General features: G+C 46.3%; 1 protein-coding gene across 3 annotated transcripts; it reads right to left on the reverse strand.

Moving 5' to 3' along the window:
• LOC307030248 (protein NLRC3-like) lies at window positions 1–26229 on the reverse strand. 3 transcript variants are annotated; one of them, XM_079666570.1, is made up of 12 exons: window positions 26200–26229; window positions 25796–25930; window positions 24737–24841; window positions 23842–24041; window positions 8812–10660; window positions 8418–8591; window positions 6121–6294; window positions 3823–3996; window positions 2743–2916; window positions 2226–2266; window positions 2018–2062; window positions 1–1890 (listed from the first exon to the last, which is right to left on the reverse strand). In XM_079666570.1, coding segments are annotated over exons 2-11 (3018 nt in total). In that variant the 5' UTR covers window positions 25921–25930; window positions 26200–26229; the 3' UTR covers window positions 1–1890; window positions 2018–2060. The 3 variants fall into 3 exon arrangements, with proteins under 3 accessions (XP_079522696.1, XP_079522697.1, XP_079522695.1); XM_079666571.1 differs by having other exon boundaries at window positions 1–2062; window positions 8812–10657; XM_079666569.1 differs by having other exon boundaries at window positions 1–2062.
• Window positions 26230–26615: the final 386 nt, after the last annotated feature.

Below are 26615 nucleotides of genomic sequence, written 5' to 3' on the forward strand. Positions count from 1 at the left end.
TTCAATTCAAAGGCTTTATTGGCAAATGCACATAAGCTACAGGGTACAGATGGCAATAGAAATCTTAAGACATAAATCACGACAAAGACATCAAAGAAAATCGCGCAAGAAATCTATATAAACGTAAATAGAACATGATAAACAAGAACAGAATTTAAAATGTAATATTGTACACTAAGATGAAAATACTGTTTATTACGGTGATAACTATTGAGATAAATACATTGTAAGATGATAACAGATTCATGTTTATGGATGTTCTTAAAGGGCCCATGTCATGGCCATTTCTACTGATCATAATTCCATTGCTGAGGTCTACTAGAATAGATTTACATTGTTCAATGTTCCAAACTCACATTGGTTTCTCATCCAGCATCTCTGTATAGTATGTGTATTCACTCTCTGTCCTAAACGGCTTGTTGGAGCTGCTGCCCCCCCCCCCCCTCCCTGTGAGCCCACTGTGCTCTGATTGGTCGGGACGTTGCAAGGCTCGCTGCTCAGTGAGCTGGCTTACTGGTGTGGTTTCCGGGTCGGCGATACAGCGAGAAACAGCTAAACTCATCCTGAGCGCACACACACACACACACACACACACACACACACACACACACACACACACACACACACACACACACACACACACACACACACACACACACACACACACACACACACAAACACTCACAGCCGAAGTAAAAACAATAAGTGTGGCTTGACATTGAGTAAGAAAAAGGTTTATAACGCTGTGAGGATGGGTCTGTGGAGACCATCTCTCTGCCATCCCAACTCGTCTATTACCAGCCAGGGAACTCTATGCAAGTCAATGGGAATTAGTTGAACATTTACGCTAAAGGTCCTGGTGTGTGAGGAGCTCCGCGGATTGGTCCATTTTGGTCCCGGGAACCACATGACGTCATGCGGTTACCGGAAGAAACAAATGGAAAAAGAGAAATGTCCAACGAGGCGTTCTGGGCCAGCATAGACAGGTCTTCTCTGTGTTAGAGTTTTACTCACTACAGGGTGTACTTTGAGGCTCTGCAGACCGTTTACATGCAGAAAAAGCTTCAGAACACACAACCTTTAACAGAGTTCAGGTGTTTAACAGTCTTATGGCCTGTGGGATGAAACTGTCACTGAGTCTGGAGGTTTTTGTCCTGATGCTACAGAACAGTTTGTTGCTGGGGTGAAGCTCCAGGATAAAGCATCTTAATAATGGTGCACTTAAATAAAAATGCATCTTTTGCTAAAGGTCTGTGTACTTTCGTTTTATTTTTTAACGGCGACTGTAATGTTTTTGTTTTCAAAGCATGAATGGAGACTGTCTTTCAGATACAGACACATATTTATGCATAAAATACGTCAAAAAGTGCATTTTGCATGATAGGGCACCTTTAACCTCTTAAGCCCGAGGGTCCCCCCACCGTTTTTTTACGAGACTATGTCTCAGGGCTTCTTAACATTTATGAAACTATTAATGTTCCATACCCTTTTAACGATAAGAAACTCAGCTAACTAACAATATGAAGCATTTTTAGCTAAAAGAAACACAAGAGTAATACAATAGAATTTACATGTTTTTACTATGTTCCATCTGAATTTACTTTAAAATAAAAACATCTATATTGATTCTGACACTTCTACATCCAACTCACAGATGTAACCTTGCTTTGAGAGAAAAGATTATTAATTTACCCCTTTTAGAAGTGAAGATATAGTCTTTGCTGTGTTAGTGGCCTTTTGGAGTCTGAAACCTGAAAAGCAGGGTATGGGCTTAAGAGGTGAAAGGATCTGCTGCTAACGTATTGGTGCCAGACACCACAGCACTCCTTCAGAGGTCGAGTGGAGTCCATGCCTCCACGGGTCAGGGCTGTTTTGGCCGCGAAAGAGGACCTACACAATATTAGGCAGGTGGTCATAATGTTATGGCTGATCGGTGTATATTTATGTTTCTTCTCTACATCTTTATTTGTAAGAAAAGCCTTTAGTGAAATTGATTGTTGCTTTACGGAAATTATACCGTCAGTTGATCCAGTCTTCACTTCCTGTTTGACACCCGAGTCTCCTGAAAGAATAATAATAATCAAACATCAAGAGAGAGAAACATTAGCAGCTAAAGTGATTGAAGAGAGCTGAAACAAGATGGATTAGATACATGTTTTTCATTTTAAGATCAGACTTTAATGTTGAATAGTCTGATGAATGGAGGATATGGTTTCAATACTCACATCTCTTCTGTTTCTTGGCTCTGATAGTCTCGTCATTGATCCTGTAGGGATGAACACAACCAAACAGTTATGGATCAGGTTTAAAATAAGTGTTTGTTCTTTGAGTCAGCTTCAGAGTCCTGACTGATCTCATGCATTACATCCCATCATATCTTCTCTGCAAACACTAAGACTGACTGCCTCAGCTCTAAGCTAACAGGAAATAACTGCTCTTTAGTCTAGAAACAAAAGCATGACAGGAGAACTAAGCAGACTCACTCCTCTGTAAAATCCTGTATATCCATTAAGATGTTGCTTACTTACAAAAAATGTGAATTTGCATTTTAAGCTCACATTACAATGTTGGTGGAATAACGAAAAAAAATAAATAAGAAATTGCAGTGAATGGGTAGCATGATGAGGTGTGCTAAGCTAGGCTACGTCTGGAAGGAAGAACTGGAGGGATTACTCAGCGTGAAACACATCAAACCCCCAACACAATACTGCTGAACCAGCAGAGAGTCGACCCCTCACTGACCTGAGAGTCTCCAGTCTGCAGTCTGGACTCTCCAGAAGATCTCTCAGCAGCTTCTCTCCTGAATCCTGCAGAGCGTTGAGACTCAGGTCCAGATCTCTCAGATGGGAGGGGTTGGACTTCAGAGCTGAGATCAGAGCAGCACAGCTGATCTCTGACAACCTGCAGTTACTCATTCTGAATAAAGAATACATGATGTACATTTCAAAGTTTAATAATCTGTTCAGAGCTGAAGAAGGTTTCGATGTCAGAGTCAAGAAAGATGTAGATCCATGATAATCCACGCTCAAACTCTGCAGCAGTTTTTCTCTCATCAGATCTTTAACAACTCCTTCCTCTCCCTCACAGCTCATCAGTACTGACAGCATCTTCACCGACTCATGGAGCACAGTGTGAGTCTGTGGAAGCTCAAACACGTTATTCTGTTTTTAAACCAAAATGGGAAAACAGATAAATCAACGTTTTTGAATCCGTGTATCTTCAGACCATTTGTTTTTCTAACCCTGCGCCCATGGAAGTACACTGAAAATAGTTATTTGTCACTATTACTTGTTGCATGTCTGTAAGTATAAAAGATTTGTCTTCACATTTTCCCAGCATTCGCTGGATTATCCGTAAATCATAAAAACAAAAACAAAAATTTGATTTATCTGTTTTCCCGTTTTGTTTAAAAACAGAATAATGTAGTTTTTTTGGTTTTCCGTTTCTCTGTTTTTCCGTTTTGTTTTTAAAACAATGGACATCAGTTACCATTTACATTTTTTAAAATGTATTAGGTAACTACGGAGCCCCTAAAGGGTCATGAACAAAACAAAAAAGTATCTTGTGTGCACAATATACTTTCTAGTGCGAAGGGTTAGAAAAACTAATGGTCCGAAGATACAAAGATTAAAAAACGTTGATTTATAAGTTTTCCTGTTTTGGTTTAAAAACAGAATAACGTTTTTCAGCTTCCACAGACTCACACAAACTAAAAAACTGTGTTTTTTTGTTTTTCCTATTCGGTTTTGAAACGGAATAACCAGTGCTCAGGCACATTTTTAAATACAAAAAATCTATATGAACAACAGTCAGTGAACTGACCTGAGAGTCTCCAGTCTGCAGTCTGGACTCTTTAGTCCAGAACTCAGCAGCTCCACTCCTGAATCCTGCAGATTGTTGTAACTCAGGTCCAGATCTCTCAGATGGGAGGGGTTGGACTTCAGAGCTGAGCCCAGAGCAGCACAGCTGATCTCTGACAACCTGCAGCTCCACAGACTGAATAAGGAATACATGATGTAAGTTTAAACTATTCAGTCAGCATCATGGAGCTTCAGAAAAATATTGGAAAAGGCAAATACTGAATACAATCTTTATTGTTGATAGTTTGAATGGAAACATTTATTAATTTGTCTTTTATATAATTTATTATAATCATGATGGAGACTTTGAGATGAATTTCAGGTGTTTAAGAGGTTCAGAGTGAATTATGCAGTGAAGGACTTTTCTTGTTATATTTAAATGTAAAGATCACCATGGCTCTGCCACAGTCAGGGAACTAAACCACAGAAGAAGAAAGTAGACTATAGGCGCTTTCACAACGGAGAACTTTTCCCAGGAATAGTTCCGATAGTTCCTGGGACCAAAAAGATCTGGAACAAGAACTTTTTTTCGGGAACCTTTTCACCCCTTTTCGGTCCCTGCTAGAGAGGTGGTACTTTCCTGGGGAGGAAAAGGTTCCAATTTCTGATTGGCTGGGCGAAATGCAAACCACGCCCCGTAAAAACTCAGAAAAGTTTTTGCAGAGAGACTAACTTATGTCAACACAAAACAAAACATGGGAGCGTTGGAGTGATGAGGAAGTGTCGGCGCTTCTGGCGATTTACTCAGGAGTCTTCTCAGCAGCTTCTACTGAAGCCATTCCTCAACTCCGGGACTTCCGGGGACTTCGGGTGGCAGTATACGCCCTGAAGTTGTTTGTGACTTGCCAGTAAACCTAAAGCAGTGTGAACGCGATTTACTAGATAGATCCAGGAAATAAAAGTTCCGGGGAAAAGTTCCGGGTACTATTCTTGGGAAAAGTACTTGGTGTAAAAGCGCCTAATAGCATTAATATATCAGTGTGGATCAGTGTAATATCAGCCTGATGTCCTCAGCTCAGAATCAACACATCTATCTTAAGGCGAGATGAATAGGGTGATCTTTTTTACTTAAAGATATCAGCTAGAAATTTCTCCAGTTAATGACTTACAATAAGGCAATTGTTTTTTATATTACAAGTTTTCTGAAATAGCATGTTTAAATATGCAAATGATCCATTATCTCATTGAATATGCACATATTTTAACACATTTCAGGAACCGAAATCTGAATTTTGGATAATGCCAGGTTCAAAATTCTTGTTTCATTTTGTAGTCATATTAGTATCCAAGGCTTTTACAGAAGGGATTTTGGATATCTCTTTTTATTACTCCATAAATCAGAAAATACTGTCAACAGCCCTAAAATATAAATGTTCGCCATGTTTTTAGGTATAAAATCGTACATAATTCAGGCTATGAATGATATATGAAAAAATACTTTAGTAAAAGCCTTCATAATATTGATAGGAATATAACTGGAAGGTTTGGTGTATCTATGTGCTACTGAAGTGGACATTTCAAACTCAGAGTAGGAGAAAAAACTCATTTTGAGAAAACGACCTTTAAAGATTGCAGTGAGGCGCTAGCTAAGCCCTCCTGTTCTCTGGATGACAGCTTGCGCCCCTCGACGCACTCCGTGAAGGTATTTCATGTTCGGGGTCATTTGTTTTTTGTATAATCTTGCTTCGTGCAAGTGAAAATTGTTTTCGTCTTTTCTGTGAACGTTCTTTTCGCCGTTTTTTTGCCATTTTGAGATTTAAATCTTTAGGGGAAAGCTAAACAGGAAGTGTTTTAGCACACCACGTGACGCATCTGAGCAAAACCACGTTGTCAGAAATTGACACCAGCCAATGAGATTTCGTTTCTTGGTTTAAGACCCCTTTGTACTTTCACGATTGGTTGCTGATACAAAGGAAATGACCATATTTGGATCCGATGAGATTGTGCAGGAGAGACGGAGCTTTCTAACGATACCTCTGATGACACGGTGCACACAGCGGTGTCTGTACTTTATGTTACGTTAGAAGGCTAACTTTTGGTGAATTTAGGATAAATCTACAGGCGCAAATAGACAAACTATAGTAAAATAAACACCTAAATGTGTATTTTGTATGTTTTCCTTCCAAAAGCCTGAAAGAAAATATGTTAATGAATCAAAATAGCACAACATCTCAAAATTGACCAGTGCTTGAAAAACAATGTTTTTGCCTGGGTTGTCTCACCTTAATCTCAGCATAGAAGTAAAAGATGGTGAACTGACCCGAGAGTCTCCAGTCTGCAGTCTGGACTCTCCAGAAGATCTCTCAGCAGCTTCTCTCCTGAATCCTGCAGATGGTTGTTACTCAGGTCCAGATCTCTCAGATGGGAGGGGTTGGACTTCAGGGCAGAGATCAGAGCAGAACAGCTGATCTCTGACATCTTGCAGTTACTCAGTCTGAATAAAGAAAACATGAAGTGAGTTTCAACTTTTAATAATCTGTTCAGAGCTGAAGAAGGTTTCGATGTCAGAGTGAAGAAAGATGTAGATCCATGATAATCCAAGCTCAAACTCTGCAGCAGTTTTTCTCTCATCAGATCTTTAACAACTCCTTCCTCTCCCTCACAGCTCATCAGTACTGACAGCATCTTCACCGACTTACGGAGCACAGTGTGAGTCTGTGGAAGCTGGAACACTGTCCGTCACACATTCACCTTCTCTGATCTTTGTTATTCTGCTAGATACTCAACCATTTGAAAAAACATAACAAAATGAACAGATACAAAGTCCTGTTCTCGGGCAGATTTTTTTAAAAGAAAAATTGTCACGATCTGTCTGTGTTGTGTTTTGTCTTGTCTTTTTCTGTCTTTGGTTTCCTGTTTTATTTTGAAAAGTGTTCACCCCCTGTCTTGCCTGTTGCTTTCTTTCTGTTTTCCCTCCTACCTGGTTACCCGATTGTGTTCACCTGGTGCCCCTGTGTTTTCTCCTCCCTCCTCACCTTTCTCTTGTTTGTTTGATTAGTCCTGTGTGTATTTAGGTTCTGTATTTTCTGTTAGTCTTGGTGAGTTCCTTGTTTGTCTTTGACTGTGTCTCGGGGTAGTGTTCTGTTTTTGACATTTTGCCCTTGGAATAAAGGTATTTTTCTTTGAAATCTGCATTTGGGTCCTGCCTGCTTCACTCAACCCAATCCTATGTCCTGTTCCGTTGGAGGTTCCGATGGGGGTCCTGCCAGCTCCATGTCCAGTCCCGTAGGAGGTCCCGCCGACTACTCTCCTGCTGGGGGTCCTGAGAATCCTATGTCCTGTCCCGTTGGGGGTCCCGCCGACTACTCTCCTGCCGGGAGTCCTGCCAATCCCATGTCCTGTCCCGTTGGGGGTCCCACCGACTACTCTTCTGCCGGGGGTCCTGCCAGCCCTATGTCCTGTGCCATTGGAGGTTCCGCTGGGGGTCCTGCCAGCTCCATGTCCAGTCCCGTTGGAGGTCCCGCCGACTACTCTCCTGCCGGGGGTCCTGCCAATCCTATGTCCTGTTCCTCTGGGGGTCCCGCCGACAACTCTTCTGCCGGGGGTCCTGCCAACCCCTTGTCCTGTTCCGTTGGAGACCCCGCCATCACCTGTCTGGCCGGGCGTCCTGCCAACTCCTGGTCCTCTTCCGTGGGGGATCCTGCCGAAGCCTGTTCCACCATGTCCGGTTCCTGTTCGGCCGACACCAGGTCCTGCCCGGCCTCCGGAGGTCTCTGGTCTTCACCCTCGAGCCCGGCCCCCTCGAGCCCGGCCCCCTGAAAGCCGCGGTCTTCGCCCTCGAGCCCGGCCCCCTGAGTGCCGCGGTCTTCGCCCTCGGGCCCGGCCCCCTGACTCTTCCTGCCGCGGTCCTCGCCTCGGGCCCGGCCCCCTGACTCTTCCTGCCGAGGCCTTCGCCCCACCATGGACTCTGCCTTGCCCCCGGGCCGTCCCCCCAAGACCCCATCCTTGATCTCTGCCTTGCCCCCGGGCCGTCCGCCCGAGACCCCTTCTGGGTCCTCCGCTGTGCCCCTGGGCTGTCAGCTCAAACCCGTCCTCCAGACCCCTTCCACCCACCCTATTGGCCCTAGTTTGGTGTCCCTCCTCCGGTCCCCCTCTACCCACCCTGCTGGACTTTTTTGGGACGTCTGGCATCCGTCCCTTGAGGGGGGGGTACCGTCACGATCTGTCTGTGTTGTGTTTTGTCTTGTCTTTTTCTGTCTTTGGTTTCCTGTTTTATTTTGAAAAGTGTTCACCCCCTGTCTTGCCTGTTGCTTTCTGTCTGTTTTCCCTCCTACCTGATTACCTGATTGTGTTCACCTGGTGCCCCTGTGTTTTCTCCTCCCTCCTCACCTTTCTCTTGTTTGTTTGATTAGTCCTGTGTGTATTTAGGTTCTGTGTTTTCTGCTAGTCTTGGTGAGTTCCTTGTTTGTCTTTGACTGTGTCTCGGGGTAGTGTTCTGTTTTTGACATTTTGGACTTTGAATAAAGGTATTTTTCTTTGAAATCTGCATTTGGGTCCTGCCTGCTTCACTCAACCCTGACAAAAAAGAACCGTATGAACTGCAGTCAGTGAACTGACCTGAGAGTCTCCAGTCTGCAGTTTGGACTCTTTAGTCCAGAACTCAGCAGCTTCACTCCTGAATCCTGCAGCTTGTTGATACTCAGGTCCAGATGTCTCAGATGGGAGGGGTCAGACTTCAGAGCTGAGGCCACGACTTCACAGTGAGTCTCTGAGAGTCCACAGGAAGTTAGTCTGTCAGGATAGATATTACAGAGAAAGTTTTTCATAAGAAGATTATATGAACTTCATGCATTTGATGAAAACAGTAGACCCATCTGATTAACATTGTGCGTCATTATGGATCCCTTTTGCTCTCACAGTATTAGAAACAGCAGAATTGATATAGTGTTTATTTGAAGACGTAAACTTCTTATCTGGACTAATTTATGAAGTTAATCAAATCTGGATTTACTCAGCCTTTCTGCAGTTCCTCACAGCTGGAATCAGTCTCCGTTTTCCCTCCGCTGATGTGTTGTACTTCTTCAGGTCCAACTCCTCCAGAACCTCCTCTGACATCTGCAGCATGTTGGCCAGAGCTGAGCAGTGGATCTCAGAGAGTCTCTTTGATCTGTTATCTGACTTCAGGAACTTTGTGATCTCCTGATGTACTGAGTGGTCCTTCATCTCTGTCAGACAGTGGAAGATGTTGATGCTCCTGTCAGGAGAGATTTCATCACTGCTCATCTTCTTCAGGTTCTTGATGGCTCTCTGGATTTCTTTGCGACCCAGCAGGCCTCTGAAAAGTCTCTGTATGATTCCTGGACGGATGTCTGTGCGACCCAGCAGGCCTCCTAGGAGTCTCTGGTTGGACTCCAGAGAGAGGCCGTGGAGAAAGCGGACAAACAGGTCCAGGTGGCCATTTTCACTTCTGAGGGATTTATCCATGGCTCCCTTTAGGAAGACATCCAGCGATGGGTAATCCGGATCACTGCTATCACTGTCTTCGTCCCAGTCTCCCTGCAGGAAGTCCTTCAGTACCGCTGTGTCTCTGTTGGTGTAACAGTGCAACATGTAGACTGCAGCCAGAAACTCCTGAATGCTCAGATGAACAAAGCAGTAGACTGTTTTCTGGAAGATCACACTCTCTCTTTTGAAGATCTGTGTACAAACTCCTGAGTGTACCAAGGCCTCGGTGACCTCAAGACCACAGCGCTGCAGGTCTTCTTGGTAGAACATGATGTCTCCTTTCTCCAGATGTTCAAACGCCAGCCTCCCCAGCTTCAGAAGAAGCTCCCTGTCAGCCTCCCTCAGCTGCTGTGGACTCGTCTCATGTCCCTCTTCATACTTCTGCTTCTTCCTCTTGGTCTGGACCAGCAGGAAGTGTGAGTACATGTCAGTGAGGGTCTGGGGCAGCTCTTCTCTCTGGTCTGTAGTCAACATGTGGTCCAGAACTGCAGCAGTGATCCAGCAGAAGACAGGGATCATACACATGATGTGGAGGCTCCTGGAGCTCTTGATGTGAGAGATGATTCTGCTGGACAGGTCTTCATCACTCCATCTCCTCCTGAAGTACTCCTCCTTCTGGGCGTCAGTGAAGCCTCGTACTTCTGTCACCCTGTCCACACACTCAGGAGGGATCTGATTGGCCGCTGCAGGTCTGGAAGTTATCCAGACGAGAGCCGAGGGAAGCAGCTTCCCCCTGATGAGGTTTGTCAGCAGCACGTTGACTGAGGACTGCTGAGAGACATCAGACACAACCTCATTGTTTCTGAAGTCCAGAGAAAGTCTGCTTTCATCCAGGCCGTCAAAGATGAGCAGCACTTTGCAGACAGCCAGCTGCTCTGCTGTGAGCTTCTGTAAGGTTGGATGGAAAACATGGAGCAGCCTGAGAAGACTGTACTGCTCACCTTTGATCAGGTTCAGCTCCCTGAAGGAGAGCGGGATCACCAGACTGACATCTTGGTTTCCCAAACCCTCGGCCCAGTCCAGAGTGAACTTCTGCACTGAGAAGGTCTTTCCAACTCCAGCGACTCCGTTGGTCAGGACCGCTCTGATGAGAGTCTGTTGGTCAGGTGAGGCTTTAAAGATGTCCTGGCACTTGATTGGAGTGTCATGGAGGGGCTTCTTCTTGGAAGCTGTCTCCAGCTGCCTCACCTCATGTTGGGTATTAACCTCTTCACTCTGGCCTTGTGTGATGTAGAGCTCAGTGAAGATCTTGTTGAGGAGGGTTTCACTTTGATCAGTTCCTTCAGTCACACATTCACATCTCCTCCTCAGACTGAGCCTATGTTCATCTAGAACCTCCTGCAGACCACTATCTGCTGAAAGAGAAGAAGAGTGAGATAAATTGAAGTGGTTAAAAATCACAAAAACAATTAACAGGAAGAATTATTTTTTCAGAAATGAAGACACCAGCAGAAATATGTTGAGACTGTGGTGATTGACATTATTCACCCACGGATCTATGGGTTGGGGCAGTGTTCGAAATGGGGGGGAGCCAGGGGGAGCTTGGCTCCCCCGAAGGCCGACTTTGAGATAAATAGGGGGAGCCCAAAAAAAACCTGCATATCTGTGTCACACAGATTAGAAATGTTGAGTTTCTTTAAATAAAAGTTTTTGAAATAAATTATTGTCATTGTTCATTACAGTTTCTGAATATTCGTTTTACATTTGTGAATATTTCTGTGTGTTGCCATCTGTACGTGGGGCGCTGCATTCTTTACGCTACTTACGTTGTTATGGTTACGGTGGCGCCGGCGCGGTATTTGAAATGTTCATATTGATATTGTTTAACAACAACAAATTGGCTTTGTAATAAAGAAAATGGTGAAACGAAAACAGCCAGGCCTCGCACCTTTTGGTTTCACAAGTAAAGAAGCAAAGGAATCTAAAAATGAAAATGTCAACCGAACAACTTTTAGTTAGGGTCGATTTTGACAGCTCCACACCGAGAGAAAGGCCAGCCGATGCGGAGCCAGAAGAGGCTTCAGAAGAGGCTTCAGAAGAGGCTTCAGAAGAGGCTTCAACAATGGCGACAGCTGCCGGTTCCACCTACACTAACGAACCTGACGCTGAAGATTCCCATGGCCTGCCATTTAACTGGACACTGAAAAGATGGAGTGAGTGGAAAGAAAAGTATCCATGGCTTTTCATTAAAAAAAAAAATGTGGTTGTGAGATTTGCAAAGAGGCAAAAACTATATTTATCTCCCTGCCGCAACATTTTCACTATTCGTTGGGCGGCTAGTAGTTTTCAGACTGTGAGAGCTGTCTGGAAAGATTATCCCGCACTGGCTCGCCAATTCAAAACAGCAACAGACGACACATCATCTCGCAGTGACACAGGGAGACAGAAATTCAGGGGAATGCACAAACTCCTCACAAGCACTGGATTTCTGGCTGATTTAGCAACAATGAAGGATTTTCTTCGAGAATTTAAAAGCCTGTCGCTAAACCTTCAACGCAGAGAAAATCTTTGGTAGATGCAAGTTGCTACATTCAGCAGACCATCGATGTGTTGACAGCTATGAAAATCAGTGGCGGAAAGTCCACACAAAAAGTGGAAGAAGGCATTGCTACTGGCATGTTCAAGGATGTTGAGCTCTCAGAGAGCAGGCCCAAGATAAACCGTCTGCAGCTTTATCAGTCTATAATAGACAGTTTGAAGAAGCGAGTGCCTGAACCGGACCTGGTCCACATGCTAAAACCACTGGACAAGCACTTTTGGCCCGAACAATGGAGCGCCCTGATCCTCTATGGGGAGAATGAAGCATGCGCACTGGCAAAAGTGCTGGGGGAAGCGGCCCGAGAGGCCATTGAGGAGTTTTGGGACTACAAATTAGAGAATAAATCTCCAGGGAAAGCCCTGCAAAAACTGCAGACAGCGAGAAAGACCTTTTTGCCTACATCAGCTGAGTGTGAGAGGGGGTTTTCTGCCGTCAATTCGACCGACAAACGCAACAAGTTGCGGGAAAAGAGCCTCTTCTCCCGTCTCTTTGTAGACATCAATGGCCCCCCCCTGGAGCAATTCAACCCTCAGCCATTTGTACGGTCTTGGATCAAAGCTGGCCACAAACCCTCCACATCCTGGGTTCCGGGACCGAAAGCCAAGAAGAAGCCGCCCAGGTCCCTGTGGTCGCTTTTACAGTAAGGTAAGAGAGTCAATTTGACTGTTTGAGCTTTGTGTTTGTTTGGACTGGCCCCAGTCCTACTGTTGATATACTTTTTGGTTGTGTGATTTATTAGGTTTTTATCAGACTGATTGACTTGCGTAGTCTAATCAATCTATAGGCTCGGCATTGCTCTTTCAGCACCACACACACACACACACACACACACACACACACACACACACACACACACACACACACACACACACACACACACACACGCACACACGCACACACACACACACACACTCACACACACACACACACACACACACACACACACACACACACACACACACACACACACACACACCAGAGATGGAGTACTCGAGTCCTGGAATCGGACTCGAGTGCCGATTTTCGGGACTCGTGACTCGACTCGGACTCGCGCACTGATTGAGGCGACTCGGACTTGGACTCGTGAATTCTCGTGCACGATGACTTGGACTCGAACACAGATAATGATGACTTGGACTCGGACTCGACTCGGGCACTCCATGGGTGACTCGGACTTGGACTCGGACTCGAACACAGGTAATGATGACTCAGACTTGGACTCAAGCAAGTTTTCTCTGGAGTCTGATGTCCTCTGTCCTGGCGTGTGCACCTGCGAGGCGAGTTCAGTACTGGGCCCCGCTATTCCAGTCTAGAGATGTCTAGAGACACACCCCGCATCCTGCTGTATGCTTTCACACATTCTGCTTCCACATTGGAAAAGAGCAGCGCAACATGCTCATTATGTGGAAACAATATTGAAGAGAAGGCTCCGTAACACATTACTCTAAAGATCGAGTTCAGACATAATAGCTGTCTTGAACACTATCATCAGAGTAACGTGATCTAATCAATAAATAAATATTCAGCCGATAACACGAAAGTACATGGCTACTTAAAGAGCCTGTGACACGAACACAACAACTGTTGTGCAATGAAATAGTGGGCTACTAGTAATCTCGAACCGTCAGTTTAAAAAAGAAAAAGCGATACCGTTCCGATAAATATCAATAATTTCGAACATCGCGGGAAAATTCCTTCGACTCATTTTGAGGTTTTGGGGGAAGCCGGAAGTGACGTCAATGCGGGAACGCTTCACTGTGCGGCGAGAGAGCCAAACACGGACAAAGTGTGTTGTCATGCGTAGAAATGGTGAATTACTGAGTTTAGGCACGTTAATAACGTTTTAATGAAGTTGACTACAGTATATTCATATTTGTCAGTGCTTTCATGTCATTTCGGCGAACATAAACATAAATGATCGTGGTGAAGATGATGATTAAATTAGGATTAAAAATCGGTAGTGAGAGCTGCTGAATTTCCTCCCGTCGGATATGTGATATAAAAACAAATCGATTATTTTTGTAAACTCAAGTGGATGAAACTACATTTATTAGTGCTTTCATGTCAATTCGGCGAACATATGACACATTAAATGATCGTGAGGATGATGATTTAAAAATCTTTTGTTTGAGCCGGTCTGCATTTCCTGATGAGAAAACAAACCTTAGCTTTTTGTAGTTGCAGTCAGTGGTGTAGTGGGCGTTGGACGCGGGGATACGCCGTACCCCCACTTATTTGAAGCATGATTTCTTTTTTTAATAGTCTAATACATCTAAAATCATTGCCAGTGTTATCAGTTGCAAGTGTGTGTTTGTTGTAATAATGACGAAAACATAATAGGCAGATTTCACAGTAATTATAATAAAAACGTAGCTCAAGCATTTATGCAACTTGATTTGAAGCGTGTGTGTGTGAGGGGCAGAACTGTGTGTGTACGGTGACCAGGTGTCCCGCACTGTGCGGGACTGCACACACAGCATTTTTATTATTTGTCCCGCGTCCCACACATTGAGACTATGTCCCGCATTTGAGTGATAGTCGCGCAGAAAGGCCGGATCGGTTCGCTGACAGCCGGCACCGCCCTTTATTATTATATTGTCTAAACGGCATCATGTAAGTTGCGCTGACAGGCGACACAGAGGTCCCCAAGCCCCCCCCCCGTTGACAGTTCACGAGCGCGTCCATAGTGTCTCCCGTCCACCCACCACCCCGTCCACCCAGTAAAAACATCCCCACTACACCACTGGTTGTAGTAGTACACCAACATGGATTAAACGTGTTTTTTTTTTTTTACCACAATGTTGGGAAATTAATGGATAAAATGCACGGATTATTATTATTATTATTATTATTATTATTATTATTATTATTATTATTATTATTATTATTCCCACTCCGATCGGGACACTAGGTCCACCGTTTGCCCGCAGCGAGGCTCCCCCCGTTGACAGTTTACGTGGGCTGGGCTGGGTGCAGTGGCGGACTGGCCATCGGGAGGAATCCCGATGGGCCGGTACCGAAGTGGGCCGGTCGGATAAGTCACTAGCACATCCCCCACTCCCCCCGTTGACAATTTACTAGTTGTACCGAAGTGGGCCGGTCGAGAGTCCCGGGCAGGTTTTTGTCCCTGTCCACCACTGGCTACATGACCGTATGATCGCCCATATTGACGCACCTAATTCCTAAACTTCTAACAGATACAAAATAAACCGATCCTTCAGCCTCATATGAGCTCTCAAACACGTTCAAAATTAAACTGTCATCGCTGTCTGAGCTTGCTGCTGTGTGCGCCATCGTGCGTTTACATGCAGATGCTGGGATCCTGAACGGTGCAGCTGGAGCGCTGTGCCCGCAATGACGTCACCCATAATTTGGCGGGACTTGAAGAATCCCCGAGAAGATCCAGGAAATGGTCAACATTGAAGGGCAGATTAATGGTTATCAAAGTACAAATATCCAAAATCAGTTCAGTAACGGTTTTCAAGGGGACAATATTTACTCAAATTGATGGGTTTGGATGATGGGGGAAAATCGTGTCACAGGCTCTTTAAGATGCAGAATGACGTCCTTTTGCATGCTAAGTAGCCATGTGCTTCCTGGGGCTAAATCGGTAAAAGTTCCTTCAAAATAAGAGTCCCGATCTTATTACTATCAAAATAAAAGTGCAAAACAAAAACTTTACCATAGGAAAATATTGGCATGCAAATATAATCACTTCTCTAAAAGGTAACTCATTTTAAATATAGTTTATTTATATACAATAATAATAATATTAATATTATTAATAAGCTTTATATTTGTATAGTGTGGTGATTGACATTATTCACCCACGGATCTATGGGTTGGGGTATTGTTCCGCACGGACATTTTAGTGAGCCGGACTTCCTGTTTCCGCCGTTCTTCGCTTCCCGTCCATGAAGTTGTTTACATGTGTGTTCCAATGCTAAATAAAAGTCTAGCTTGTAGCTTCGATACCCCGCCTCCGACTCCCATCTCTCGGCACCACAATAGCACCTATTACAATCATTGTAGCCAAACTCGCTTCAAAGCAGTTCAATAGACAGATTAGTATAACATGGCAGGATAAAAGCAATGTAGAGGAGCAGCTACATTTCAACACATATATCCACGAAGATTAATACATGAAGACTTGTGACTCGGACTTGACTTGGACTCTTCTTAGGTGACTCAGACTTGGACTCGGACTCGAACACAGGTAATGATGACTTGGACTTGGACACTCCTTGGACACTCCTTGGGTGACTCGGACTTGGACTCGGACTCGAACACAGGTAATGGTGACTCAGACTTGGACTCGACTCGGACACTCCTTGGGTGACTCGGACTTGGACTCGGACTCGACTACGACTCTCCCTAGGTGACTCGGACTGGGACTCGGACTCGAAGAGTGGTGACTCAAGAGTGACTTGGACTCGTGAATTGATGACTTGACTACAACACTGACACACACACACACACACACACACACACACACACACACACACACACACACACACACACACACACACACACACACACACACACACACACACACACACACACACACACACACACACACACACACACACACACACACACACACACACACACACACACTTTGGTTTCATAGCCTGCTTGCATGTTTGTAACTTCTTGTCCGTTTTCCCTCCATTGCAGCAATCCACCCACAGCGGAGTGACAGGGAAGAAGTGAAGAGACAGTCAGGAAGTGATAGGGACAAAGCTGTTCACTCTGAGTATGGCCTATTCCAGGCTGGTCCTAAAGAAGCCCGTTCCTTCCCCTTCTGTTGAAAAAAAGAGGCTATGACACACATGTCATGCACACATACAAAATACAAATAAAATAAAGTTTTGAATTACGTGGAAGTTTGAATTCCTTTTGGATTAGGCCCACATGTGTGGTGTAGTGTAGTATTAACATTTCCATTCATTGTTGTTGCTCAATAATAACTCATTCGTTTTGGATAGCTAGTCTCATTATTTTTCTTAGATTAATTTCAACTCATTTAAATTCTGAGGCCGCCGTGCCTATGTTATATAGCCTATACAAATCTGAAAAACGTTGCCATGTGTCCCCAACAGCAGCTGATCTCGTTGCTTTGTTTTGTTTGTTGCAATTAAATAAATGTTGGCTAATGGCTATCACTTGGTTTTGAAACGGTAGCCTCATGCTGTTATTTATTCTCTCTGAAATGTTATTGTGCTTTGGCAGTAATACCGTCTGTAGTAGTATCAGAGTGTTTTTATAGGGTTAGGGATAATCGCATCCGCGCTGCTGCGCCAGTCAACAGAGCGTGCGTGTGACATATTTAGTAGCAGGATGTGCACAAAAAAAAAAGGGCTCCCCCGAAAGCAAATGGGTAATTCGAACACTGGGTTGGGGTACTGTTCCGCACGGACATTTTAGTTAACCGGACTTCCTGATTCCGCCGGTCTTCGCTTCCTGGGCTTGAAGCTGTTTATATGTTGTTCTGATGCTAATTAAAAGTCTAGCTTGTATCTTTGATACCCCGCCTCCGACTCCTGTCTCTCGGCACTACATTGGTGACCCCGACGTAAGTCTCGTAGAAGGATCCGAGACTGAACCAAGCATGGCAAATAACGCTGTTATTTTCAAACTGCCAGAGTTTTGGGAGACATCTGCGGCTGCATGGTTCGCTCAGGCCGAGGCTCAGTTCGCCCTCCGCGGAGTAACTGATGACGCAGCACGCTATTTTCACGTCGTTTCGGCACTGGGAAGCTCCACTGCAACCCGGACGGTGGGCTTTATTACATCTCCTCCTGCCCAGGATAAATATGCTGCGTTCAAGTTTTTCCTGCTAAAGACTTTCGAGCTGTCACGGTCGGAACGGGCCCGGCGCCTGCTCGCTATTCATAGCCTGGGAGACAGCAAGTCTTCCGACCACATGAATAATAATAATAATAATAATGGCTTTAATTTATAAAGCACTTCATATTTGCATTCAAATCCCGAAGTGCTAACATCGTAAAAAGAATAAAAAGCAATAAATAAAAATAAATAAGTAAAATGAATAAAATAAGATAAAAGGGTGATAATAAATAAATAAAAGGTCTAGGGAAAGGCGCTATTGAAGAGGTGGGTTTTGAGGCCTTTTTTAAAAACCTCCACGGTCTGTGATGCTCTCATGTGGTCGGGGAGAGGGTTCCACAGACTGGGGGCAGCCGAGCAGAAGGCCCGGTCTCCCATGGTACGGAGCTTAGTCCTCGGGGGTTTGAGGAGGTTTGAGTTGCTGGAGCAGGTGGTCCGCACGGAGGTAAGGGGGGTGAGGAGTTCCTTGAGGTATGGAGGGGCTGTTCCATAGATACACTGGTGTGTGAGGACGGAGACCTTGAATTCGATCCTCAATTCCACGGGGAGCCAGTGTAGTGATTTCAGGATGGGGGTGATATGATCATATTTGCGCACCCTCATCAGGATCCTAGCAGCGCTGTTCTGGATGTACTGGAGCCTCTGGATGCTTTTCTTAGGGATCCCGATGAGGAGTGCATTGCAGTAGTCCAGCCTTGAGGAGACAAAGGCGTGGACTAGCTTTTCCGCGTCAAACAGAGTGAGTGAGGGGCGGAGTTTGGCGATGTTCCTGAGGTGATAGAAGGAGTTTTTGCACAGCTGTTTAATGTGGGCCTCAAAGGTCAGATGGGCGTCCATTTTCACACCCAAGTTGGTGACTGTTGAGGAGAGGGTAATGTCCTGGCCGGAGAAGGTGATGGTCGTGATGGTGGATGACCGAACCTGATGTGGGGTGCCAACTATAATGGCTTCGGTCTTGGAGCTGTTGAGTTTCAGGAAGTTTAGCTTCATCCACGCCTGTATCTCCTCCAGGCAGGTAGTGAGTGTGGGTGAAGGCAGGGCTGCAGAGGAGGTAGGGTTGATCCTGAGGTACAATTGGGTGTCATCAGCGTAACAATGGAATGATACTCCATGTCGGCTGATGATAGAGCCAAGGGGGAGCATATAGAGTGTGAAAAGGGTGGGGCCGAGTACTGATCCTTGAAGGACACCACAGGTGACGTTGTGGGTACCCGACTCTGCCTCACCCAAGGAGACGTACTCTGTTCTCCCGGTGAGGTATGATGTGAACCAGTCAAGGGGAGAGTCAGAGAGTCCGATGGTGGAGTGCAGACGATGGAGGAGGATGCCGTGATCGACGGTGTCGAAAGCTGCAGTGAGATCAAGGAGGATGAGGAGAGAGGGAGAGCCAGCATCAGCCGTCATCAGCAGGTCGTTGGTGACCCTGACCAGGGCAGTTTCTGTGCTGTGGCCTGAGCGGAAACCAGACTGGAACTTCTCAAATAGGTTGTTGGAGTTTAGGTGGTCCTGGAGCTGAGCAGCAACTATTTTTTCCAGCACCTTTGACAGAAATGGAAGGTTGGAAATGGGTCTATAGTTGGCCAGGATTCCCGGGTCAAGGGAAGGTTTTTTAAGACTAGGTTTGATGACAGCGGTTTTTAGGGCAGAGGGGACATGGCCAGACTGGAGAGAGAGGTTTGCGATCTTAGTGATCATGGGGCTCAGGGTGCAGATGTACGATTTCACCAGAGCTGACGGAAGGGGGTCCAGGACACAGGTGGAGGGCTTCATCCTCCTAACGATGCCCTCAACCTCTTGCTGAGAGATGACCGTGAAACAGCAAAGAGGCTGGGTTGTCCCAGGCTGTGGGTCAGCAGTTGGAACTGGAGGTGCAGAGGGGCTAGAGAGGATGGAGCGGATGGTGTCAACTTTATTTTTGAAGAAGGCGGAGAAGTTTCTACACTGCTTCTCAGTGGAGTCGGAGTGTAGAGGACTTTGGGGTTTGAGGAGGTGGTTTATTGTGGAGAAGAGTTGCTTGGAGTTTCCAGTACTGTTGTTGATGATGATGGAGTAGTACTGGGATCGTGCATCTCTGAGGGACTGTGCGTAGGCCTTCTGGTGTTCACGATAGGCTAACAGGTGAACAATGAGTCCTGAGGCCTTGAGCCGCCGCTCAAGGACACGCCCAGCTGTCTTCATTCTCCGCAGCTCGCCGGTGTACCATGGGGCTGAGCGCGAGAAGGTGACCATCCTGGTTTTGAGGGGGGCGTGTAGATCAAGGAGACTGTTAAGGGACTGGTTGTAATATGCCACTGACTCATTTACTGATGAGAAGTTGGCGGAGGAAATATGCTGGAGGTCCAGGGTCATGATGTCCGGGTTGATGATCCTCAGGTTCCTGAAGCGGATTTGGCGTTTGGGCTTGCTGAGTGGAGACTGGAAAAACAGCTCCAAAGAGATGGTCTTGTGGTCAGACACCCCCAGGTCATACACTAGCAGATTGCTGATGGGGGCGGAGTTTGTGATGACCAGGTCCAGCGTATGGCCCTTGGCGTGTGTGGGGACATCAACATGCTGTGTGAGATTGAGACAGTCCAGGAGCAGCAGAAACTCCGTGGCAAAATGGCAGGAGGGGGAGTCGACGTGAATATTCAAATCTCCAAGTATGATAATATTGGCAGAGGATGTGCATAGCGTAGTGAGAAGGTCTTGTATCTCTGGAATGAAAGCAGAATTGGGTTTGGGTGGCCGGTAGATCAGAAGTATTGTCAGAGCGAAGGGGGGTTTACATTTAAATGCAAGGCATTCAAAAGAGGACAATACAGGCAGGGGCAGGAGTGACAGTTCCAATTCCTTTCGGTAGATAACAGCTAGGCCTCCACCACGACCAGTGTTGCGGGCTTTCTCCAAGTAGCTGTAGCCAGGAGGGCAGGCTTCATTGAGTGTGGAGTAAACCTCTGGCTGATGCCAGGTTTCCGTGAGGCACATGAAGTCCAATTTCTCATTAGTGATGTGGTCTTGAATGAAGGATGCTTTATTGCTGAGAGATTGTGTATTCAAAAGTTCTATTTTGGCTTTAGAAGATGTGGTGAATCTCTGTAGGGGCCGGAGTAGGCTGTAATCCACTCCACGTTTTCCAGACTCCTTCGTGTGTGGTGGTCTCGCGATGCTCTCCGTGTATTCATGCAGCGGTCTCGCGATGTTTCTGGCGCGATTTGACCCCGCTGTAACCAGGCTCTGATGACGCGTCAGATGTGCGACACGACGGCAGACAGAGTGGATGGATGGAATTTCTGCATCTCCGTGCTGGGAATATACAATTTGTCTTCTTCTTTGGCTTCGGTGGATATAGTGGTGCCGACGAAGAAGTCCAAGTTGTTTAATGACTGAGGTGCAGGTTGGAGCGTTGGAGTGGTTGAGACTCAGGATTTGGGGAATGGAAAACTTCAACATAGCAACAGGTCGGGCGCCGAAGAAGTTTGGTAGCGGTGTTTAGCAGCGAGGGCTAACAGCAACGAGACAGCTAGAAGGCTATCCCGTTGGTATACCTCATGTCCGGGAAAGAAACAGAGGCTTGGGAGTCCGCCTGCTATCACAGTAGTAGCGGGAGAGAGGCAAGAAGTCAGCCGGAGATAGTCAGCGAGTTTGGGCGATACAGCAGGTGAGTTTGGGCGGTACAACAGGTGCGTCCCGACAGCCGTCGGGTCCAAAACCGTCAATGATCACGAGGTTTAAGATATAAAAGCACTTGTAAAACAGACTAAAAGTTTAGCCATGTAACTATAGCTTAAAAGCAGATAAAATAGCTTAAAAGCAAATAAAAACTCTGAGGCGTAGGAGAAGCGGCGAACATACAAGCGCCAGCGTCCTCTCCCTGCCAGCACCTTTCTCTTTCTAACTAGTTCTTTCACCGTTACCGTTTATTCCCTGAAAATGATGCTCAGCCTGCTGGGTACGGAAGAACCCATTTTTTTGTTCATAGAACTGTTTCTTCGTCACATGCGGCCGCATGTTCAGACGGCGCTCGCTAACATGGCTATCACTGAGCCCCGCGCTTTAACCGAAGAAGCTGACCGGTTCTTCATGGCCACCCAGCATTTTGCCCCTGAGGGGCTAGCCCCGACACGCAGAGGCACCTTCCCTGGTAGAGGCATGCCACCTAGCAGAAGCTCCGGAGCCGACGTCAGCGACTCCAGCCCTGGCCTGTGTTTTTACCATGCATGCTTCGGGGCGAAAGCGAGGATATGCCTTCCCCCTGCACCTACAAGGCAACGGGAAACTACGCCAGACCACTACCCGGTCTCTCACATCCAGGACTTCTCTGCACACCTGGCGGGCAAGTTGATCTTCTCCAAGGTGAATCTGGTGCGGGGCTTCCGGTGCCCCCCTCGGACGTCCACAAAACTGCGGTGATTACGCCGTTCGGGCTTTTCGAGTTCCTGCGTATGCCGTTTGGACTTAAGAACGCAGCTCAGTGTTTCAGCGGCTGATGGATTCAGCGCTCAGAGACATGCCATTCATCTTCGTCTATTTAGACGACATCCTGGTCGCTCCTCCTCCGAAGAGCACCAGGCACATCTCCGTGTCCTTTTCACGAGGCTCAACCAACACGGCCTGATTCTCAACCCGGCAAAGTGTCAGTTCGGGTTGTCCTCCATCCATTTCTTCGGGCATCTCATCAGCAAGAATGGAGGCTGTGTCCGCCTTTCCACGACCTCCTACAGCTCGAGCGCTCCGAGAGTTCCTCGGGATGGTCACGTTTTATCACCGGTTCATCCGCCATGCGCCCGCTGTACGAGGCCCTCGAAGACAAGTCCCCCGGCGAGGCCATAGACTGGACGGCTGAAAGGGAGGCCGTTTTGGATGCCACCAAAGCCGCCCTGAGCGAAGCCAGCCATGTTGGCTCACCCGTCACACACGTCACCCCCATCGCTATCACCACTGACGTGTCTAACTACGCTGTGTGCGCGGTGCATGAGCAATGGGTCGACGGCACCTGGCAGCCGCTCGCCTTTTTCAGCCACCAGTTGACTCCCAGGGAGCTCAAGTACAGCGCTTTCGACAGGGAACTCCTTGGTCTCTATTTGGAGGTTTGCCACTTCCATTTCCTGCTGGAATGCCGGGAGTTTGCGGCGTTTCGTGGATCACAAGCCTCTTACTTTCTGCATGTCCAAGGTGATTGAGCCGTGTTCTGCCCGACAGCAACGCCAGCTTTCGTACATCTCCGAGTACACCACGGACATACGAAACATCGCTGGCAAGGCTAAAGTGGTCGCGGACTGCCTCTCCAGAGCGGTCACGGGCTTACGACTGGAGGAGGTCACGGTCGGTGGTGTGACATCTCCACAGGCCAGCCTTGACCGCTAGTCCCTGCGGACTGGCGCCGACCCGTTTTTGAGGCGGTTCACAATCTTTCCCACCCCGGTAGGAAGCCGTCCGTGAAGTTGGTGTCGCAGAAGTTGGTGTGGCTGGGGCTTAAGAAGGACGTGAGGTCCTGGGTCGACTCATGTGTGGCCTGTCAACGGGCTAAGGTCCACCGCCATACTAGGGCCCCTTTTGAACTTTTTGCGGTTCCTGAGAGGAGTTTTGACCATGCCATTGTCGACCTTGTAGGTCCGCTTCCCCCCTCTCATGGTTTCACCTACCCGTTTACGATGGTGGACAGGACAACCCGCTGGCCCGAGGCCGTTCCCCTCACCTCGATGTCAGCTTCCGACGTCGCCCGCGCTTTCATCGGCACGTGGGTGGCGCGCTTCGGGACCCCGTCTGACCTCTCCTCTGACCGCCCTCCCATGTCCTGCCCCCTGGCCCCTGTGGGGATGCCCTCGGCCTCGTTGGCGCCCCTGCCCCCGCCTGCAGCCCCGCCCTCCTCGGCCCCTGTGGTCCGTACGCGCCGGGGTCGGGTGGTACTTCCTCCCAGGCACGAGGATTTTGACTATGGGTCAATTCTGGGGGGGCTTGTGTGGTGATTGACATTATTCACCCAAGGATCCATGGGTTGGGGTATTGTTCCGCACGGATATTTTAGTTAACCGGACTTCCTGTTTCCGCCGGTCTTCGCTTCCCGGGCTTGAAGCTGTTTATGTTGTTCTCATGCTAAATAAAAGTCTAGCTTGTACCTTTGATACCCCGCCTCCGACTCCCGTCTCTCGGCACTACAAGACTTACTTTGTATAATACTGCATCTTTCTCCACACTGGGGACAGGAGGGGTCTCCTGGTGGAGGTTTCTGCTCCCAGCATGAGGTGATGCACTTTCTGCAGATCCAGTGTCCACAGCTGGTAGAGACTGGATCCTTCAGGACGTCCTGACACAGAGCACAGCTGGACAGCTGCTCCTCCACAGGAACAGGACGTTTCCTCTTCTCTCTGTGGAGATAAACACATCCTTTATAGCACTTTACATTAGTCGTGGACGATTTTAACCAATGGTACAATAAGGAGGCAAGTTCTGGTTTGATATTATTAAAAGGTTTTAATGCTTTTTCCGCCGCTTATTCAAAGTTAAGTTCCCAAGCCAGTTTGGAGTTAAATCGCTCCACCAGGTCCTGGAACTGTCCCTTGGTCTCCTGCTAGCTGAACACCTCCATAGGGAGTCGGTCAGGTGGCTTCCCTACTGCCCGAACCTCTTCAATTGGCTCTTTTCTACACGAAGGATAAGCTATAGTCACCCTCCCGGATCAGCTAACTTCTCACCTTATCCCTAAGGGAGATGCCAGCCACCCTCCAGAGAAAACCCATGTCAGCCGCTTGTTTACCCGCACTACACATTTGGGCTTACCAAATTTATCCAGTACACTTCATCATCATCCTTAAGGTTCATTGCAATGTGAAAACAAATGATGGTCACTGTGTTTCTTTACTGTGCTGCGTTTTAACTGTATTTGACTTTTACTGTAATCTGCTTTGCTTCTTTACTGACTTTAAATGTGTTTCTTTGCTCTAAACAACTGTGATTATTACTGAACTGCGCTCATGTAGTTAATAAAGAACAGGTTAGATTATCAGGAAACATTAACACTGAATCCTCTTCAGGTCAGTTTACAGTAGAAACAGACTCTTACTCTGTGTCTGAGGGTCCAGGTTCATTACTGAAGTATGGAGGGGTCTCTTTGGAAAAGTCACTCTTCAGAGACAGACAGCCAGAGAATGGAGACTCTGCTCTCCGTCTGTGGAAACAACACATGTTTTACACACATCATTAGTTCATTTAAAGAGCAGCTTTTGTCCTCTGTCTGTTCACCTGATTAAACATGTTTAGAGTGTTTGAGTCATGCTTGTGGGTTTCTGCTGTTACAATTCATGTTTGAAATGTTTTACAAAGTCGTATCTTCACTATTATTTACTATCATTGATGGATGGAGCAAGAGTTCAATTGAACTTTGTTACTGTACTCTACCGAGTTGCTTTACTGTGATCATTAAAGAAAATAACCCTGGTGCGTTTAGCCGCTTGGTGCGGTTCGTTTGGGTCGGTGTGAACGCAGTCTGAGACCACTGATGTGAACTAAACAACCGGACTCAGGTCCGCCTAGAAGAGGTGGTCTCGGACCGCTTTCAAGTGAACTCTGGAGCGGTTCATCGCTGGTGTGAACGCGGTCCGCACCAAAACACAGGAAGCGTACGAGTCATAAGAACGCGGATGTCTTCAAAAATCTTTATCGAAAGAGTGAAGCAGAATTAAGTGTTGAAGGGTGTCGTGTAAAGTAAAAATGCTCCTTCAACTATACATAAAAGTCAGAGCCACCTGTCGTCGGTGAAACCTCCTCCTGACTGCAGAACGTCTCTCAGTATATGAGTTATAGTGTTTTTTAACGCACGTCGTCTGATTATATAATCATATGAGCCGTCCACTAGATCTGTTGATATGCTCTCCAGATTAACAGCAGCATGAAAATAACCTCCCAATGCTCCATAGCGGAGGCTCAGGTAGAAATTGCTGGGATTTGCATTATTACCCCCTTAATGTCCGACCAATGGTTGAACAGCATTTCCGTGCACATGACTTGTGTTTAAAGTTTATAGTCCGTTTGAGAACCGAACCTTCTGAAAAATGAAACAATGCAACCAACTGTGGTCTGGTGCACCAGAGAAGCGGAATAATAGGTGTGAATGCGACCTTACTCTGTGTCTGAGGGTCCAGGTTCATTACTGAAGGTTATAGGTAACTCTTTAGACCGGTCACTCTTCAGAGACAGACAGCTGGAGACAGAAGATCTGTCCTCTTCCTCATCTTTTAAATCACTCATCTTCTCCAGTCTGAGAGATAAACCAGTAACAATGGAGACACACAAAATATAACAATCAGTCAGACTTCAGACAGGCCGCTACATGTTGACTGTGCTGGGCTGTTACATGTTATGTAACTCAGATGAATCAGAAACCAGATAATTGAAAACACTTTACATCATTTGCAGAAGTCTCATTGGACTCTAGGATGCAGATTTTTTATCAATAATTGATGTTCTGACATCAGTTTAACAGAGTAAATAATGTGTTTAAAAGCAGAGCCTGGTGTAAACACTCACCCTGTTGTCCTCCTCCTCTCTGTCGAAGTGTAAAATGGCATCTGGCAGTTTGACTTAATTCTTTAACTTGAACGCCCTCACCTGTCTGCAGCTCCTCCTCTTGCTTCATGAGCAGCCTCATCAGAGAAATGTGAACATACAGGTATTATATTCAGTAAGATAGAAATAGACATGCAGCAAGTAAACATCCTGCATTAAACCCTTTCTTCAGTTAAAGAGTGTTGGTATTTAAGAACTCTACTGTTATCTGAGCATTACAATTATATATATTGCAATTTCTTGTAATTATTTGAATAAAAATGTAAAAGTCGTATTTTTTGTCAAAGTACATTTCTTTATATATTTTATTATTTGAATGTATACAAATTAATTTATTGACATTTAATTTTTTACATTTTTTAATATATTTTTCAAGT

Source organism: Notothenia rossii (assembly GCF_949606895.1).
Source record: "Notothenia rossii genome assembly, chromosome: 1".
Taxonomy (NCBI): Eukaryota; Metazoa; Chordata; class Actinopteri; order Perciformes; family Nototheniidae; genus Notothenia; species Notothenia rossii.